Source organism: Vidua chalybeata, chromosome 4 (assembly GCF_026979565.1).
Source record: "Vidua chalybeata isolate OUT-0048 chromosome 4, bVidCha1 merged haplotype, whole genome shotgun sequence".
Classification (NCBI taxonomy): domain Eukaryota; kingdom Metazoa; phylum Chordata; class Aves; order Passeriformes; family Viduidae; genus Vidua; species Vidua chalybeata.
Window position 1 is genome coordinate 25,150,773 of NC_071533.1, and position 21,576 is coordinate 25,172,348.

The following is a 21,576-nucleotide window of genomic DNA, read 5'->3' on the forward strand; positions in this document are numbered from 1 at the left end:
CTAAAACCAAGTCTGTGCAAAACAAGCTTAGAATCTTTAAGTATGATCTAGAGTGACTCTCTCACAAACTATTACAGTTTCATATAAATAGTATCTAGATCATTACAAACATATTCCTTTTATTCTGCCTCAACTAAGCAGTACATTTGTTTCAATGAGTTTACACTCAATTTAAATAATTGCAATTTGCATTACAACTTAAAAAAAACCACCCACAACATTCATTAGAAACTTCTGAATTAACATTTAACATCAATTATTTCCTGAACCTTATATTTTGTATTTTATCCACTCTGGTAATTTAATGCCTCATCTTCTATGAGAAAAAGTCTTAAAACTATAGAAAAATAAATACAGATTTGAAACACCAGTCAGAGTAGACAAGGTGCTAAATATGGCTTCCTTTAAATACTTTAATCTGCAGAACCGAAGTTCTGGAAGCAGAGGTTTCCCTACACTCCCCACTTCCTCGTAGCTGGCAGCCTGGCTTATGAGTATCAGAAAAACCTTGAAAAGCTAACCAATAAACAGAGAACGTTTTGAAGGTTGCGACAATTGCTAAAGCATTTACCAGAATGTGATGGGCTTATGCCTAATTAAACAGCGATCTGCTTATTCACTCACAAGAGAGTGACATAAAAAGTACATTTTAACCAACTCTTCTAAAAAATGACAAATAAGCCCAGCTTCTCACTCAAGCTGTTGGCAGCTACAACCAGAAGAACAGAAGCATCAAAGGCAAATGGAAAATAAATTAGAAGCATTAACTGAGATCCTGATCAGTTAATGCTTTGCACAATTTGAACTAAAGACAAATTTGAGTAAGAGATTTCTGTTAAGTGTAAGAACAGTAGAAGAGGAAAACAAAACCAAGATCCACACAAAAACAGAAGACAAAAGAAACCTGAAATGGGTCAAGGCAGTCAGAAGAGCCTTTAGGCAGAATATAAGTAACAGCCATTACGAACAGCATGAGCATCACACAGACATTTCTTAGCTGGTACACTGGAACAGAAGTGTTGGTATACACTACTGACCATGCTTCTTTCTGAAGAATAAATGGATTTACACACCAGTTATTTAACGGCTTAATATAAAATTAACCAATATATTTTTTATGGACAAATACTTCCTAGGTGCAGACAGGAACTCAGAAGCAATTGAGTGCTACTGTATGACAAATAGGCCTGAATTTCCATCTGTTGGAAGTCTATCACACAAGCTATCCTTAATTACTGGCAAAGGAAAGTTATCATCAGGAAAATTTGCTCATACTATTTATGATAAAAACATGTTTTTCATATTTGTGTTGCTTAATCAAGCCATTAAGTCATGTTGCTGCTTAGGTACTTCTATTACTTCATCAAAAACAAAAAACGGGAACTGTTGGCATTTAAATCACTGCAAGGATCAATAATCATCTGGTAGACTTTTCTCCAGTTGAATGCTTTCGTTCCTCAACTTCTCTCAGGAACTCCCACCCTTGCAAAGAGAATCAGGAGTAGAAGAAGAAAGCAAAGCTGTAATTGTATCAGTCTCTGGATTTCTGTGAGTTCACCTGCCACATGTGAACAGATACTGATAGAGAAGCTGCAACATTTTCTCCTTTTTATTTAGAATTATGGAAGTAGCTGTAGAGAATGTATGTCTACCATATGTATAATAATGGAGACACAGATACGAGCAGACGATTGTTATATTACAGTGTTATTTCTCTCTGTGACTCCTGGACATTCAGGAAAAATACTTCAGGAGTTTCCAGGGTATGAAAGGAAGTTTCAGGAAGAGTAAGAAGAAAAAAATCAACCATGGTAAAGAAAAGTTACAGACACAAAATTGAGTAGACTGTAATGTTAATTCAGTAGTGAATTTAAAGGGTTTTTTTCCGTTGTTATTTTTGATGTTTTATCTTTCTCAAAATAAATAATGCAAACCCACTTAAGATGCACATTCATTCTTTCTGAAACTATTTCCTCCTTGAGATTTTATCTCAGTAGACAAACTTACTGGCTGAAAGAGTGAAAGATTAAGCAACACACAAGTCCAGGAGGAAAAAAGAGAGCACCCAAGCCTATTTACAAAGTTGCAAATAGATGTCACTAAAATAAAAACTAAGCAATACTAGTGATAAAAAGCAGTTTTGTTTTACTGACTGCTGATTTAGGGAGAAAAATGCACACCCAGAGGGGAAATACTTCTCCTGTTATTATTAACCAAAGCGCAGTAAGATGCAGATACACACAAATATTTAAGTTGCCAATAAAAAGCACTTAAGAAATAAACTGAAGCAGCATAGAAAGAAAATACAAATAGAGAGGTAAGAGACAGCTGGTGTTTACAATTAAAAACACTAAACATTTAATGTTTCAAGAAGTCATAAATTACCTTCAGAAGGAAACCCACAACTTTCTTCACAAAGAATTGTTTTGTACCCTACCCACTTTCAAATACAGAGGTGACCCACAAATATAAAACTGGAGATAGAAATGTAGTGTAAAGTCCTTGTCCAAAGAATGACCAACTAAATAGGTAAGGAAACAGAAAAGTTATTTTTTTAAGAGCTAAACTGCAGAGCAAGGACACAATGGTGTTTTAGAAAATCCATTAAAGGATACTGTGTGTACTTAAGACTGAGCTCAGATTTCACCCCTTTCAAGTAGATAAAAAGTTTCCCCATGACAGCAAACACCAAGTAGAGGACATGTTTGAAGAAAGAGATAATTCCAGGATTAAGGTTAAAAAAAAACCCAAACAAGATCAAATCACACCACCTTTGTGTGTAAATAGTGTATTTCACCAATAATTTCAATTTAGGTTTTATCAATATTGCTCTAATCCCTGAGAAGTGTCATTTTATGAAGACAAACATCCAAAAGTACAGTCACAAGTGAGAAGTAGCTCATTATGGACTCATGTTACACAGGACTTTCCAAGTCTGATCTATGGCTCCTGACTGAATCATAACATACTTGACTTGCATCTATCGGTCTCAAAATCTGACACACAAAAATACAGCACATGAGAGCAAACAATACATTTACAGATTATAATTTAAGAATAGTTTTTCTTGTGTCCAAGAGATTAGTTTCTTCTTTGCTTACATATTTCTGTATAGATCCCTGAACCTATACAGCTCTCTTTCATATGATGAGCTAAAAAACCAAAATACAGCAGTAACCAAAAGATCCAATATACTTGTGCTTCAAAAGATGTTAAACCTTCAGCTGCACTCCAGTAAATGAAGAGGTCTTTGCTGTTAGGCAGACAGAGCTAGAAATGAAAGAGAAGTCAATAGAAGTCCTAGTATTTATTTATCTCCTCTTTAACACACTAAAAACATTTGCTTAATTTCTTGGAACTTCTGGGATGGATGAGCCTAATTACTGGCTTTATAAACAAACACAACTTCTGGAATGAAAATAAAACACAGTCAGGAAAAAAACACCCAAAACATTTCTCAGAAAATGGAAGAATACTGAAAAAAGCCTTGCTTGATCTGAAATAAGGATTTTTCTCTCTGTTACAAACACAAATCTTTTCACTGTTTATTAGTTCAGCATACCAGGGCTGTTTTTTCCCCATCTCCCTCTTTGCTATATCCAAGTGCTTTGACTCTTGCTTTTACACATTAAGGCACAAGCAAATGCTTAGAAATCAGACGACTTGTTTTTTTTACTCTTTTGTCATAACATTTGGGAAAGCTAGCACATACACCAAATCATTTTCACTGGTAGCACATCTGACCAGACTGCCAAGAGAGACTGAATACTTTCCTTGGAAGTTTTCTTGATCTGATGGATCAAAGCCCTGAGCAACCCCACCTGAATTCAGTGTTGGACACATTTTCTGCCGGAATTTATACCAGATGACCTTAGGAGGTCCTATCTGAATTACTCTATGAAAGACCAGCCCTTGCCTCCTTCAGAAAGCCTCTCTACATATCTCCAGGGCAGCACAGCAGCAGTTGTGTAGCTACAATTCCTGGATGACAACAACGAGTATTCCCCTGGAATTTCATTTTTTTCCCCATTGCCTTTCTAGATCCAGCTATTGTTTCTTAAATCCTGTAAGATCTTTCAAGTTTCCTTTTGTTCTTCATTTGCATGTCTGCACTTGCAGTCCTGGATTTGAAGCTAAGGCTTTCAGAAATTACAACAGAAATAAAAAGCAAAAACCAAGAAAATTACTGAACATCAAGCTCCAGTTTTTAAGGACTAAAAAGTAAAGATCCACTTGAATGACAACAACATCAGTTTCCTAGTAGTTAGGAAAAACAAATGGAAAGACTAAAACCTAATGCAATTCACCAAATAGAAATAGCAGGTCCATATATACTTCCCAATTATTGGAATGCTCATGAATGAAATGACTGTAGGAGAATGTGGAAGGAGAAAAACCCCAACAAAATAAAATTTAATTTTTAATTTTTATAGTGTTAAGAGGAAGGAAAGGAATAATTTCAAATCACCTGTATTCAGATAATGCAGCTGTCAAGAGAAACAGCCATTAGATTGTACTAGAGAGAGAGGAGGAAAATAATTTTGCTAAACTGGGTATCTATTTAATGCAGATATTCTCTTAGTTACTAGTTACTCTTTGCCAAGATAAAACCAGGCATAACTCACCTACTAAACTCCAGAGTAATGCGTGGCATATCCTTTTACCTGACATGCCAAGATGGAAAAAGCAGCCAGAACTGCCTGCATCCCTTTCCAGTTATCTATTTCTCACTGGCACACTGATCTTTTTACTGCTTTTCTCCTATGATAAAGTTCTGCAGGCGAGCTGTGGACATTGGTGGGCTGTTGTAAGAGAACTGAAGGAGCAGGAGTTGGGAGAGGCAGGAGAACCACGCAATCTGAACAATCTTCCCTGCTCCAATTCCCACATTGCTTACAAGGTCACTGCGAGGAGCTTCCTGGTAGTCTGCAGAGAAGCAGCACAGGGAAGAGCTCCTGGCGCCGTTGCTGTCGGCGGCCGGCCGTGGGGGCTGCGCGTACTGCCGGTACGTGGCGCTCTTGGGAGTCCAGCGGAACAGGTTGATTGACTCGCGAACACAACGCTCAATATCGATCTCTGGAAGAGATTTAAAGGAAAAACAAGAAATACAAGAGCAAAATATCGGTGAAGTAACCCAGCTACGACATTGCCAAATACACATATACCCATCTATACCTTTGTCTGTCTCTCTGTCCCTTGCTCAAAGGAAACGTAGATTTCAAAAGCATTTTCCTATTCAAAAAGAAAAACGCTCCAAGTTTTTTTTAATTAAAAACTAGTAAAGACATTTTAAGAATTAATTTGATCTGTTTAAGGGAAGTGTATGACAACTTTAACCAATGCAAAGTCAGGACAATAATTGAAACTTAGTTGTTGTAAGGCAATGTAAAGTCTTTACTAGTCAAATTATTGACTATTCAATGTAAATTTGTGCAGTTCATCGAAAGTAGATTTCATACAGTGTAGACATCAGGATTTTTGGATCAACTAAGTGTCTTACTTGTCAGTTAAATCCTACTAACAGCCAGATTGAAAGCTTTCAGCTACTGAATTTTGCATGGCCTGCCATTTTGACAAAGCTACATAGTATCTGTTCGCTGGAAAACAGGGGTTTTCAACATTAATTTGTGCTTGATGGCAAACATAATGGATTGTTTTAAAGATTTTAGAGAATTTTTTAAACAAACAAACAAACAATACAGTCCCAAACCCAAACAGACATTCCCAGTGAAACATCCTAGCTGAAAGAGTGAAGTACCATTGTGATAATATATTAATCAACTTGAAAGGAAATCTGATACCTATCAAGTGAGAAGCATCCTAAAATTAGATACGGTCAATTAAAAATCAGGAAGGTGCAATGAAACACATATGTAAAAGGAAAAAAAGTAAACTCATTAGAAACACATGTTTTGCAACACTAAGCATCCTGCATGTATGTATCTTCTAACAAGATGTAACTTAAAAGCCATTTAATCTTTTACCACTATAAAAGGACTGGCAGGTTTTGCACCTCCTGTATGTGGTCTCATGAAGAGCAAAAACAATCCTAGCTTGCAAACTGGTCTAGTGCGACAGACAAGCAGCAGGGATATCAGTACTTCTTGTGTCTGTGCCAAGATCTTGTATGATTCATTACAACAGTCAAAATTTAGATTAAAGCATCAGCTGCTATGAAGAAAACAGAGGCATTGTAGCCAGGCTTTATCTGTATATCTCAAACAGATTTGATGCACTGTCATCAATCACTCATTGCCATCAGCGGATTTGATGCCTTGCCATCAATCTGGGAGCTACTCCAGAAACCTCAGTCATTAGCAGGGTGGTGAGCAGAAGAAGCTGAATTTGAAGCTTGGGGCAGAATAATCTAGTTGGATGAGATTATTGACTGTTTAAAAAGTGGAAGATATGATCTATTACTCTCCCATTTAAAAAGCTGTCCATGTTCAGGTAGGATACAATCTGCAGCAGATGCTTTAATCCAGTCGACAACAGGATGCTTATGTGCTATCTTGCTTCTAAAATTCTGAAAAGTCTGAGAGTAGAGCTGTGGCTTACCCAATTTTAATTCTAGCTCTAAAAACCTTTTTGTGGATGTGTGAAAGTAAATTGCAATTTTCCTTGACAATATCAGGTTCCCTAGCTGTTTGGGATGATAGGTGTCACAGATAAATGGACTATCTGATGTCTCAACAGTAGCTAACAATTTTTCATTTCAATTATAATGTATTAGGAGGCTGTTATTCAGCATCATTCCCAAGGAAAATACACACAACTGGAGAATTTCACACAATTTCTTAATTCAGTTAAAGAGAAGAGATGCCTTCCATTGGTTATTTTTCCTCAAGCTCAGAAAACACTCAGAAGCACCATCATTACTGTTGCACTTTTTTCTACATTTCTGAAAACTCATTTTATTTATATAAAGTTGAGAATTCCAGTTCATGACTGTAGTACATTTATGGGGCTGTAGTTTTTTTTTGTGTTTTTTTTTGTTTGTTTGTTTTTTTTTTTTATTTGTTTTTTTTGGGGGGGGGTTTGGGGTTTTTTTTGGTTTTTTTTTGTTTTTTTGTAAAGAGACTGCTGTAATTGAGTTATATGCCCGATTTCCTGAGATTCTTAGCTAAGGAAACATTAGTAGTACTTCTAGAATAAATGATATGAATGCAGAATTTAGCTAGTAAAAAAAAAATCTGAACAACAACAATTAATAGCATGAGAAGCATTTGGCTGTGAGAGGACATAATAGCCAACACATATCTGAAACACTGTTTACAGTAAAGCCATGAAAAAGCTGAAAGCAGAAATCGAGACTGAAAGTGTTAAACACTGAAACAGGTCAAAGTATTTTTCCTAGAAACAAGCTCTGTAATTCCAAAGGAAATCCATTTCAGAGAACTGGTAAGAAGGCTTGGTCACTGGAACAGGCTTCCCAGGGGAGTGGTCACAGCGCCAAAGTTGACAGAGTTCAAGAAGCATTTGGGTAACTCTCTCAGGCACATGGTGTGACTCTTGGGGTATCCTGTGCAGGGCCACGAGATGGATTCAGTGATCCTTGTGATCCCTTCCAACTGTGTGTGTGTTTGTAAAAAACATAACCCAGTTCTCACACATCAGGGCGTAAGTAAAAAATGTAGGAGTCTGTTGTTCTGTGATTTTGGAATGCTTGGTTTCTCATTTCTTCCAAGCAGCATTTCAGGAGGACAGTGGGATTGGCTGAAAATGAAACTCCACAGAACAACAGAGAATTTTTAATGGCTTGTGGGGGAAGCCATCAAAAGCCTAAAACAAATTTACAGGCTGTCAATTAATTCATCTGCTTCTCGGTAATGCAAAATAAAAATTACAACAAGGCAATTTTGGTTTCCACAAGTAACAATAAAAAAGCCCCACAACCACAAAATGCCCCCCAACAATGTGCAAATCATAAGCACATGCATGCATATAATATGGGAACAGTCAAAATCTAGCACCCACAAGAGAGACAAGACTATGGATGGTGAAAGAATTTACTCAATTTACTCACATTCTTTTGAAAAAAACAATTACTTTCAGGATATTGGAGTTTAAGACTACATTAAACTGGTATAAATATTTACAGAATACTTATTAGTCATGTTGCATGAACAGGCTTCACACTTGAGTAACCTTCAAGCCCTTCTTCATGATTTGTTTGCAATTTCGGTTTAAGAAAAATCACTTCCCGTCAGTAACTGAAATGCAATGCAATCTTGTGCACCCTTGCTGGATAAGATCTTTTCTCCTCTTTTTGGCTAATAAGTAAGGGTCTGCTGCACTACTTCAATCCCAATTTCTTCCCATGCCCTTTCAAATATATGACAAATGAGTCAGTCTCTGGTGAAATGTCCATTTTTTGTTATCTCCCCAAGACTTTGCATTCACACAGCATTAATCCTGCCTGCACTCTTCCTGCTCCCAAGTCACTGCATTACAAGCCAGAAAACATTAGAGTTTCCACATTATTAGATACATACCATTGATACGTCAGAAGCATAAATGTATCAAGTCAGAGCCTAGATTCTTGAACAGGGGGACAGAACAAATGAACAGAGACTACCTCAGCAGAATGCCAGAGTACTTGACACTTGCAAACAACTTAGAAGCACACTCTTCTGAGAGCAGGGTCTGCATAAATCTCCAGGTGTGAGCAACAAATGAAAGTAACATTTAGAAAGGATGAAGAGGGCATGCTCACTCATGGAGATGTATATGTAACACCTCAGTGCTCCCCAGGAGCCTAGCACTGCGGTATTTTGTAGTTTAAAAATGATGTGCTTTCTGTTTTTATTAAGACAAATTATTTCAATGGAAAATCGGCAATGAAAACGTGCTGAATAACATGGTGTCATTAAATATGAAGCGTGGAAACAATTTAAGCCTGACTTAAAACATAATAAAAATACTATAAAAATAAGTTATCATTTCAAAACTTAGTACATCTTCAAACTGTTTTTGAAAAATTGCAGAGCACCTGTATTTGAAAAAGTCAAAGCTGGAACCCAAGTATCTTAGGAACCAAAGTCATCATTTCACTTTCAAACATTATATTCAGGAGTTCTGGCTCAAATGAGCTCAAATATTTCAAGTCAAGCAGCAATCAAGCCTTACAGGAAACAATCCTATAGCAGCAGCTATTGCTCAGCATCAAAAGGCTGTCTCTGACATTTCTAAATATGCAAATAATACAGCAACTGATAAAGGCAGGAGTAGAGAAGGGAAAGAAAAGTGATCTAACAGCAGCATCTTGGTTTTGCCATGGCCCCATCCTAACATTAAGCCTACTGAAATGTTTTGTTCCTTTTCTGAACTAAACTTACTGTTTTTTCTAAGATGGTTTTAATTTTGCTTTTTTCATGCTAAACTGTAACTTCTTACCAAGGCACTGCCTGCCTCTATCCACAGCCTCAACTGAAAAGGATGGCTCAGCCTGACATAGTTGCTTTTTAAGCTATGTAAGTTTATTATTATAGATACAGGAGAGAAGTAGATTGCACTTGAAATAGATGTTGAAAAAAGCATCAGTTTAAATGCAATACACCTGTGACAAAAGCACATAGAATTTTTTATTTTTACAGCAAAACCGGGTGTGCATATGTTGTTCAGAGCAAGTGAAGGCAAGTAATGGAGAAAAACGTAAGATGAATGGTTCTTTCCTAATGGAAATCCACACAGACCAAGTCTTTGTGTGCAGTTAATCAATTCCAGAGCCTTTTCCTTGGGTAACAGGATACCAGTTAAGAAACTCAGCCAAAATAAACTGCTTCTGTATTTTGGGAATAGACCAGAATTATGAGCTTGGTTTGACATCTCCATCACAAATACTTTATTACTACCCTGCCAGGCAACATCAGCTTTCACCACACAGCCACATAAATAGGCCAGAAAATCTCTGTGCTATGAATGCTCTGGTACTGAATAGGTCAGTCAGTTCAGCCTCCTGATTCCTGCTCTTAGAAGAAACAGAGGTGAAAGGCCATAAACTCTTTTTTCCTGATGACATAAAGAAGACACACTGAGTGTGCATATTTAAAAGGACAAATCTAGGAAGAGAAGTGACATTTTTATCCCACATCTCTGTATCTATTACTGTGAGAAGGTTATTATAAATGAAAAGGTCAATGCAGAACTATTCTTTTTACATTATTTATTTCATACATTGCAGGATAGTTGCATGACTCCTTACTTTTGTGGACAGCAGTAGAGAGAAGCAGCAGTAACCACTATGAATTATTCCCTAGACATTAGGGTGCATAGAGGGCAAACACAGATTCTTTTCTTACTTGTGATTGTAAAAATTCCTCAGACTCAGCAGTTCACTGGAAAAGCTTGCTAAAGAACGCCTTCCAGTATGGAAACGTGATGGTGTCAGGATTGACAAGAGCAGGGAAGACACAGAATTCCAAGTGATTGTATTAAGAGTAAAGCTTTACTGTAAGTCAATCACCAAATGCCACATGCTATGTCTCATTGAGAAAGGCAGAAATAAAGACTGGAGCTAAGCTCTGACAAGAAAGCACTTTTTAAACTTTGTTAGGAGGTGTGCCAGTGCTGTTGAACAACAGCCATTTCTACTAACCAACAAAATACTAAAGACACCTGGAGCAGTCCTACCTCAGGGTAGGACGATGGCCAATGACAGAAGCACAGGAATTCCCAATATGTAATGGAAATAGTCAGAAGGAGGCTACTATGCAACACTTGAGATATACACAAGGGGAAATAAAGCAGCTTAGCAGAAAAATGAACATTACTTCTTAGATAGATAATAACCAGAAGATACATGAAAGGACAGGTTTACAAAATTGCAGGGATCAGCTCAGAGGAGAAACTCATGGTGCCACCAACACAACATCCAACAACAGTCAATTTTGGAAGGAATAACTCTTTTTCGGCTTTCCTATGTTCTTTTTGTTATAATATTTGCTAAATATCTGTTAAGTCAGTTTTAGAATCTGAAATACTAGTGAAAGTCACCTTCTTTATCCTAAATCCATGTTTCACAGAAATAACATGCAAAATACTGAAACTCAGCAAGCAAAAATAGAGATCATGCTGTTACAGGTTTCCATCTGGGTGGTAACTATGAGCTACATCAGTTATTTCCCAGGTGTAATGGGTATAAACCTGTAAAAAAACTCTACAGTCAGAAACTCTGACCAGGCCAAATGCTTATAAAGCTGATGACTCTCTTAAGAGTCATAAGTAGAAGACCTTTGCATTAACTCTCCTGTTAGCCTTCAGGATATTTGTAAGGAAATAACACAAAGTAATTCAGATTTTCTGCTTTTGAAATAAGATGGAAATTCAGGTAATCCTGAAAAGGAGTACCTGTTGCCATGAGTAAAGGATGGAAGCCTCTAATTTGACCTGTTCATTCCCATACCAGTGATGGAAAAACTTTGGTTAAAGACAAATAGAGTATTTAGATCTGCCTAATGACTATCCTGAACCATGTAACACTCTCAAACTGCTAGAGCAAGCAACATCTTATTCAGGATTGAAATGTTATTTCCCACAAATACAGCAACTGTAAACAGGAAGGATAACCATCTTGCTTATGCCACACTTAAAACTGCTTTCATTTCCAAAAAAATGCTCTAGCCATTTGGCACTGCAGTAGATAACTTACTGAGATCCAAAACTTCCAGTGTTTACTACTAGTCAAATCTGTTAGTGTTTCACATAGCAAAACTAATAGTTTTAAGTAACTAACAGCAGCCCAACCTTGTCAGTATACATTTTCTAAGTTATTTAAAGCTTGCAGCATAATTAAACTACTCATAAGCCACAGGGAAAAGTTCCCTTATTCTGTGAAAGAGCTGTTAACACCTCCATTTGAATTTACACATGAAAGCATTAAAGTACATTCAAGAGATAAAAGTTTGTCATTTCAGGGTTGCATTCCCAGCAGACAAATTTGTGGTTTATCAGCTTACATGACTGCTTACATGATTTGTCTCCTTAGAATGGTGCTATTCATTTTTTAGCATGAAGACTGATGAACTAGCAGGAGACTCTCTAGCTCCTTGCTTTGCTCTAAAGCTGAATGCAATGTGTCCAGTCTCTCCCCTCTATCTCCCACAGATGCTTGTCTACGCTACTTTTACATTTTTGAAGCGACAGAGGTGCCACCTGACACACCCCTGCTGGTTACTCAGGTATTTATCAGCATTTTCAGAATGCAGACAATATTGTTCACATACAATGTGAGTTGTTCCCAGAAACTTCCTGAACAAGTTTTGCCCTTCAATATTAACAATGCACTCCTGAAATTGATTCCAAGGTTGCAGTATTAACTACTGCAGTATTATTAAAGTTTTACCTTTAGGTACAAACCCTGCTCTAGTTCTCCATATTTAGTTTCGGCCTTCCTGTTGATTTCTACTAAACTCCAGGATATTCTTAGGAGATTAGGAAAGAAGAAATTTAGACAGAGAGAATCAAATGCTTCATGCAGCTTTATAAAGGTAAGAGTTTAAGTGAAATATTATGTGAAAGTAAATCAAAGGGAACCGACAGCTATTCCAAAGTATAAGAGTACTGAGAGTTCACTTAACCTCATTTCAAAGTCCTTATTTTGACAGAAAGATTTTTCTGGCTCTCAGCCTACACTGCCATTCTAATCTGTATTTAAGTAATGTGTATCTCTATTGTAATTGTGTATCTCTATTGTAACTGTGTATTTCTATTACAATGCTAGACATACACTCCCCAAATATATCTACAATCATATAGAAATGTGGTGATAATGTACGTTTCAATCAAGAATTTTTAATACTGCATTATTTGTACAGCCCATTTAGAAATTCTCCTCAATTAACAGTTAGAGAACTAAAGATTATTGAGCAGAACATTTATACCTGTACAGGCAAACAAATATATCCAGCATAACAAAATTATAAACAGATACCCTATGAGACACCTTGCTCTGTCAGCAACATTCTCTGCAATTGTGAAAGGAAAAAAGTCTAGTACCCAGTACTGCTTTCTAAGCATGAGTCTAATCCAGAATCAGTTGCTATGCTTGTAGCTTCAATGGGGAAAAAAAGGAAATATTTTCCCAAGACACTTTTGTAATGAAGAAGAAAAAAAAAAATCACCACATCTAGCAACAAAGCTCAGATAACAGCACCCAGAATTTTGTCAGTTCATGCCTAGAAATGCTAGTAGGTTTGACAGTCTACCTTCTTGTACTTACATTTTATTGTAGTGTAAAGGTCTACAAAATCCTACATGACTAACAGATGGATTATTCTATTTTCTGAAGTGCTTTTTCACTATGGAGAGCACTATCAGGGTGCTTTCAAAAAACAGGGGGCATAAGCTGTGTGTCAGACTGTTTTTAAGACATGGACTAGGAAAGTTCTACTGAGGAACTCACTTTTCACCCTTTTTATGAAGCACCATCTCTTGTGGCAGACAGCCCTTTGCTAAAGGAAATATATTTGATTTTCTTCTGCCAGTGACAATTACAGACTACAGTAAATTATTTCAGTACTTTTTTCCTTAGTGTGTTGCCCACTCCAGCACTTCTCTTTAGTCTCAAGAGGGTAGAATCTAAAATCTAGAACTGTTTTCTTTGTGTCACAAGGAGTGGAAAATGTAAATAATTAAAGAATTCACAGCTGCAGGTAAAACAACATCAGTCTTACAGAGTCTGACACTACCAGACAGCCTTGGTGAGCAGGTGTGCCCTAACAAATTTCTCTGCTTCTGTCCCAAAACCAATAATCTTGAGGAATTGCATCATGAAATGATGCATCTCCAAAATTGCATCATGAAATGAACCTGCATCTCCAAAAATCCATCTAACATAGCAAAGATGAGCACCATGCTCAGAAAAAGATGCTTCCATAAGTATCAGCCTGACCTACATATTTCAAGAAAAGAAAACTAGGAAAAGTGACTTCCTTTTAAATGTCTTTTGATATTTCCAATCAATATTTTTGCCATAGTTACACCACCATTATCATGCGTATCACGTGAAAGAGACCAAAGTGCTGTTTTTCTTCAGCTATACTGCAACTTGAAAAAGTAGTCAGCTTCACTAGCTCTGCAGCAAAATACTTTCCAGAGCCATATTCCATGAATGACAACAGAGCAATATGTCAAACTTTTGTAGCTGAAGTTTAAAAAGTTTCATTTTAGAAGAGCTGTCACGGCTTCTGTTCCTCAGAGCCTTAATCTAAGCAATAAGATACTTTCAAAAGTGCATGAAAAAAGTCAAACCCTAATCAAAACATTCTATTATCTTCCTTTCTCTTACTGCTCACTGGAATATGAAAACCCAATGTAAGTCCCTTCGAAGGTGGTGTTTTAATCTCTGAGGTTACATTTTCCATGGAGGAGAGGGTGAAACAAATGGGAACAGGCACTAAACACCCATGAACTCAGTGTGGACTTGGTGGCCAACTGTCATTTTTTTCCTCTTATCAGATCTATATCAGCTAAATGCTGAACCACCAGAAATTCCAGTACAATAAAAGCATATGGATCACAGATGTGGGCAGACAAAGGATTTTTAGGAAGCAAAACAGCAGAAAATAAAATGGTAGCTACCCAGGGTCAGAAATATATCTGAAGTAGAGCCTTCTGATATGTGTTTAATTTTGCTGCTGTCAACAGAAATGCATTATTCAAAACTCTCCATACAATCTTAGCAGAGAATTTCCACTATTTTTTAACCTTTAGTCCATTTATAAGCTGGATGCAATCCTTCTAAGCATTCATATGGCTTCCACCATCATGGGATTCAGCATTTTGGCACATCACTAGAATGGCAATAGATATAATAATTTTTCCCACATTAGAGAAAATCCATTCCCTGGAGAATCATTTATGTCTGTGGTTTGATGACAGGCAGATCTTGCATCTTAAAGCTACATGCCTGTGTCTCACAAAGTTTTCCACTTCAACCATTTTACTATGGCTCCTCATTGCACTGGATTGCTTTTCTACAGTCAGTCTGAATGAACTTCCCATCTCAGGCTAAGGTTCTTCCTTCGGAAGCACTGACTATCCTGGAGTCAGCAAAAAGACACCTTCTTAAGGTGCACAGCATTAAAAGAATGAAACCTCCTCTTGCTCCAAAATTACAGAAGATGAGCTTACTGAACTAACATAAAGGGTGTGTTTGAGTATGTTTTATCTCATGTTTAGGCTTGGTATTTATTTCCCTGTTGTCTAACAACATCTGTCCCCATCTTTTCCTCAGTTCTCAGAAGTCCGTAACTCATCTCTGTATGTCAGTGCTGATATTGGCAGTGATCACTGGAGAAGATCTGTTTGCCAGGCTCTATACTGCACCCATTCCAGGTGAGAGTGGATTGCCCTAAGGATCCTTCAAATGTCTGCAAAGAGCAGTATATGTGTCTGGATGCTTCCTAACAAAAGCTGCTGCAGACTTTGTACTACTTGTACAGTGGGTAATGAACTTCTAATTGAGTCAAACTGCAATAAAAATAATTTTTGAGTTGAATAATGGACATTATCACACAAACTTATGGCAAGATGCTAAAGACTAAGCTATAAGCAAAACTGCATGTTTTAAAGTAAACTTATGCAGTTGGTCCTCAGGGCATGAAAAGCCTTCTGGGTTGTAAATCTGCTGATATATGAGGTTAAGGGATATCCAGACTGGCTTAGTACAAATAAGCACTTGTCTGAAAGCAGAGTCCTGTCTCTGTTGTTGGTACCTCAGGAATCTCATCATAGTAGTGTTACCCATACCAGTTTCATTTTCCTGACACATACTGCTACATGTCAGACTTACAGGAAAAAGAAAGGTATTGCATAATGTTTTTGCTCTCTCTGCATCACCTGAATAAGAAAAAATATACTAAGTCTCAAAAGTACAGGTAAAATATTAGCAACAACTCCAGGGCTGGTTTTGTGTGTCTGTCTCAAATATTCCTAAATATTCTCTGGAATCTATACTGTTTGAATAAACTTTGTACTTAACAGAGCTCCTTAAACACAAGGAAAAAATACGAAAGAATAAATGACAGAGAATTTAAATTAAAAACCCCCAGCACTTTGGGGTAATAATTTCCTAAACAACCTAATTCTATTTAATTCTATTTAGCAGTTGCTTATATGTCCCCTTCATACAGCTCCATGAGGAATGAACTAAAACATTTGTTGCAAAAGGATCTTCCAGTATTCTTAATTAGCCAATTATTTTGTCAAAATCTTCAAATATATTTCCTAATCTGCTAGGACATTGTTTGAGCAACATGAAAATAAATTAAAATTTTTAACAGAGCTTCAAAAAATAGCAAGTACTGCCCAATTGTATTGGCTTTATAGATAACTTATGGCCAAAACTTTGAGACAAGTATTGGAAAGGGTTTTCAGAACCAAGAAATCAATGCTGACACAACGCCCCTTCGTTTTCCTCACATCACTATTATTTTAAAACAATATTCCAATTGTGTTATATACAGTGCACTGGAAATTAGGCAGTGGGGTTTCTGTTTTTTAAAAACAAGAAATTTTGAAAAAGTGTCCCACAAAGTTTCAAGCAGTAAAATAACTCTATCAGTCTGGAAAGGAAGTTGCTTTCACTGGCAACCTGAAATAAGCCATTCCAGTGCACACAAAGCTTACAAATTACAGGAGTGTCAGAATGTTGAGCAACTACTGATTTTAGTTTAAAATTATCATAGATGTTTTGAACAACATAATCTCTTCCTGGGAGTGATATATTTTCAGATGAAGGTTATTTGTAAATTACTTTCAAAAAATTCTCAGCCTTGGCACACAACTTATTTTAACCAAAATAGCAGAAGTCATGTTTGGAAGACACAAGTGACAAAATGCATAATGAGTCAATGCTTTTTAATCAGAAATAGGACTCAGGTCAGAAAGAAAAGGCACAAGGCTATGTGAATTGTATGTTTAAAAAGTTACTGATTAAGCTAGACCAACAGCACTTTCAAGACACACTAGGGTTGTCTTTCGCCCTTATTCTTTTTTCCCTTAGTAGTTTTACTAGCAGTATTTTATGGTATGCTTTAGCTTAATCTCAAAATATTCAATTGTGCCACTGCTGACATCCTAAATATCACAGACATCACCAATTTAAGGAAAAAAAAAAACTCTCCAGAAACCTGTATTTCCTACCAGAGTATCAGCAAAGCTGTCATCACTTAAAACCAGCAGAATGCATGTACCTTATATCACTACAGATTTTAGTGATTTTATTTTATGAACACAAATGTATTACAAGAACTAAGGTGTCCTTATACATGACCTCAGCATAAAATACTCCCACTGTCAGTAAATCAGCTGATTTGAGATAAATTGGAATCTATAATTTAACACCCTTCAAGAAGAAGAAAAACATGGAGAAATTACCTTAGGCAAGAAAATAAGTTAAATATTAGTGGATCTGTACTTAACTAGGACATACAGCTAACACATGGGGGAGGAGAGGGCGGGGAGAGAACCAATCTTTTAGTTTAGCACTCACATTTCAGCCATCTGTAGATATCCCATTAAATCTACCATGAACATTTGAAATTACTAAACATACATATTGAAAATTAAAATTCTACTCTATTAGGAATGGCCAAATTAAATTTCTTATAAATTGAAAAATACAGTAGCAAATACATAGTACATACCAAACTAATAAGTAGGAGAGAAATTTTGAAATGCAGAGCCATATGGAAGGGTTTACAGTGAAAGACAATTTGTGACAACAATATTTAAAGAGATCACAGAGCTTCATTTATGATAACTCATAAAGTTATCAACTTACTGACTTATGCAACTGTGAACTCAGCCTCATCTGCTCAGTACCATATCCTAGAGTACTGCTAACCTCTGTAAATTCTGCAGTTGTGGAGACTGCAACACTTAAGAAGACCTTTTAAATTCTCCTCCAAACTTAATTCTCTTCAGTTCATCTGAAGAACAATTTCTGTTTAAATGAATTATGAATTACTGGATTGCACACATGGATGTTCAAATAGAGCTCACTAAATCCATAATTAGCCCAGGAATTACCCCAAAGTTAGAGTTATCTAAAGAAAAGCCACACATTTAAAACAGTGCCAACCTCTGACCTAAGACCTGTATTACATTACTAAGATCCCGAGCAGGAGAGGAGGGAATTAATACAAGAACATAATACAAGCATGTTCTGAGTGCACCAGGCTTCCTACTTATGTTACTACAAACTGAAATACATCTTTCAGGTGACATGGCTTACTCAGTTCAAATGCACTCGACTGTCTTACCAGGTACTTGCTCAGAAGGAAGCTCCAAACTTCGTGGTTAACTGCAATGTAGTTTTCTAAGGGACCAGTTAGTATGGATAGATTAATCACCTCCCACTGAGCAAAGACACAAAATGTCTGCACAATGATCATGCAGGCTCTGATACAGTTTTCAAAGTTATTCTGAGAGCTTTAAATTTCAAATAGAAATATTTAACAGAGTAATTCTAATGGCCTCCTATACTGCTTTCCCTAATCCTTCTACATTAATTACTTCCACAGTATAATTATGTTCAAAGGGAAAATAGGATAAAACCAGCACCAAAGAGGAAAAGGACTATTCAGAATTGTACTCAATTTATTTAAAAAAATCATATAAACTGATTGTATCTCTATGTCGCATGACTACAAACAGTTGCTTCTGAATTAGTTTAAATAGTTCTAAATTTCAAAACAAAATACTCCAATCTTCACCTGGAAATAACAATCCTACTGCATTCTTGCTGATGACAGCAAAAGACTTCAACTAACTACAATAAATTGTAGTTAAGATCTACACTCTCCGGCAGTGAGTTTGCCTAAACCTACCATGATTTCTAAGCATATATTTAGAAACACACTGGGGAAGACAGAGAAAAACGAAAGAAACAGTATTCTCTGTACCTGGCAAGTCTGAAAAAAGGAGAATGCACTCATTGAATCCATTAGCCAGAAGACGATCCCTCAGCTGTTGAAGTATGGCAACTCCGATACAGAATGGGAAGGAGGAATTTCCAAGCAGTAATGTATCCCACAAGTGAAAAATTTTGTGCAAAGGAAATACATCTGCATAATGAATAAGCACAATAAAGCAAACTCTGTAAGCATATACACACAATAACAGGGTTAATGAGTTGCCTATGTACTTCTTTCCTCTCTCATCTTGAGTGATTTCTTTTTTATTTGGGAGCAAATAGGACTTAACCTGTTTAGGATCATGTTTGTGTTCATATGCACTTTGATTACTCTGTAAATAACAGTCTTCTTTTCTTAATGAATACTTGGAAGCACATGGGTTTTCACATTTCAAGTATGTCAAGAATTAGGCAATTTATTTTTCTTTTAGTATAGTACAATTACATATTAAGGCATACATATCAGTTTTTCACAATAAGTTGACATTAATGAGTTCATCAATAAGATCAACTTCTTACAATTAGACAAAAAATGAACATATTATAGAAAAAAATGGCAGAATAAAAGAAAGACAAGGAAAAAAGCCTATTAAAAATAGCAAGATTTTATATATAAAGCTGAAGGTGGCTCTCTTAAAATATGCTCTCTTCCAATGAAATAGTTCTAAGACTTTAATGCACTTGATTGCTTACGGAAAACATCTCCTTGGTTTTCCAAATGTGGTGCTTCTCATGAAGGGTATAGAAACAGGGACAAGTGCAAGAACCAGGGCTTTACAGTCAAAATCTTTAGACAATGCAATCAAGAGGCTCACATTAAGTTCTCTGATATTTCATCAGAGAAATAATCTATCAGCTCTTTTCATTCTGCCACTTCTTTGAAAATTTAAATTCAACATCTGCCAATGTTGATATGACATGAAAAAAAAAAAATTGAGAAAAGAAGTTTTTAAATTGCTTTCTAGACTCGACTTATTGTTCTCTTTAATTAAAACTCACCAAATTAGAAAGCTCTTATTTTTTCCTAATATACATGCACAAATACAGTAAACTAGTGCTACCAGAATAACAGTGTGTCAATGTGCAACAAAAACATTATTATCTTCAGAAACAAAGTTAATCTCTTTCTTACATTATTTGAGTGATGGCAGGGGATGGTGGTATAGTTTGGTTTTGCTTTTTAACTATTATTACATCTTTTTCCAGTAGATAACAGCTTCCTCTGAATACACCCTAAATACTGCGTGTGTAAAAGAATCCAGACAATAATAACAACAACAACATAATAACTATATAATAATCTAACAATAACAACAACTCAAAACCACAGGAAAAATACTAATTATTACCAAATCAGGGCAGAAAGTAAGTGACAGGCACTGTTGAGTGTTCCACAACACATCCTTGCAAATTATAAGCATCCTACTAAATGACCTATTATACCAATTAAGAAAGGCTTTATCTGGAAAAGTGAGAAAATTAAGCTTAAGAAATAGAAGAGCATTGAATCAGAGGGGAAAAAAAGCATACTTACGTGTAAACATTGTAAGAAACCAAGGAATCGCATAAAGCTGCCAAAGGTGGTGATGGGGGGAAGAAGACAAAAAAAAGTTTTGAGAACTTAAGTTGTCTATGATAATTGTCAAGTACATTAAAAATTGTCTATTTTGCATGAATGCATTTAGAAAGGAAAATAACTGCAGTGGCAGATCTTCTATCACACAACTCTTAGCCTCTCAGAAAATTTTTTCATGACCAAATTTTTCAAATTATTAGTTTGTGACACTGTACTGAAAACAGTGAAAAGACAATCACCACCCTCACTAGGCTGGTTTGCAAAAATATAACCTCCAAAGTCTTAAAGAACTCAAAAACCTGCTCTACTAAACTGTTGCAATTCTCAATAATATAAGCAAAAATTAGCCAAGGATGCCTGGAAAAGCATAAACCAATTTGATTTAATATATCTTTTTGACTATGGAAGAAAATAGTTTCATAGAAATAACTAAAAGTTCAAATCATGATTTTCAAGAGAAAAAATAACCACCTCTGCCTTTTTCTGTTATGCTGGTATTTATTAAAACGCATACTTGCCAGTGAAGAAATTAAGGACAGTCACATTCTCAGTAAACGCTCACTAACACCCAAGCATTTATGTAGTTCTACTGTGACCATTTTGGGGCAGTGTCACCCAAAGGTGTCCTGCTTCAGCACTTACACCCCTACGAGGCTCATGCTGCTGAAACAGCTACAAAAAAACTTTCAAGTCTGCAAACTTTCATACTTATGACATCATACAGAGAAAGAGCTAAGCATTTATGACACCTTAAGAATTTCTGATTTTTCAATGATGCATTTAGCAAGGCAAAGGCAAGAGGATCTATTTTCTTGAAACATCAAATTGCGCAGAAAGCTTCCACAAATTAGGAATGCAAGAGCGAGACGATCATTGTTAAATTTTACTCAGCTGCATAGCTCATGTGCTATGAAGATTTACAGTTAAACATAAAGCTTAATATATTACTTTTTAACTTGTAAAAAGTGCAAATTAATCCTCCTATTGAGCTTTTCCTGGAAGTAAACAAATGAGTAGCAGAAAACAAAATTGATATAATGCTAATAAATTACTTCTTATTCCATAAACTCTGAACTGGGTT

The 21,576-nt window shown here is 36.2% G+C and overlaps 1 protein-coding gene across 1 annotated transcript in view; it reads right to left on the reverse strand.

Annotated features, from left to right (window-relative positions):
* The window catches only part of TBCK (TBC1 domain containing kinase), an 88,628-nt gene that overhangs the window by 22,282 nt on the left and 44,770 nt on the right, over nucleotides 1-21,576 (reverse strand). Inside the window, exons 21-23 of the mRNA XM_053941502.1 lie at nucleotides 20,454-20,490; nucleotides 18,909-19,070; nucleotides 4,898-5,076 (exon numbers count right to left, since the gene is read on the reverse strand). Of these exons, the coding sequence (XP_053797477.1) occupies nucleotides 4,898-5,076; nucleotides 18,909-19,070; nucleotides 20,454-20,490 (378 nt within the window). The remainder of the gene's footprint in view (nucleotides 1-4,897; nucleotides 5,077-18,908; nucleotides 19,071-20,453; nucleotides 20,491-21,576) is intronic.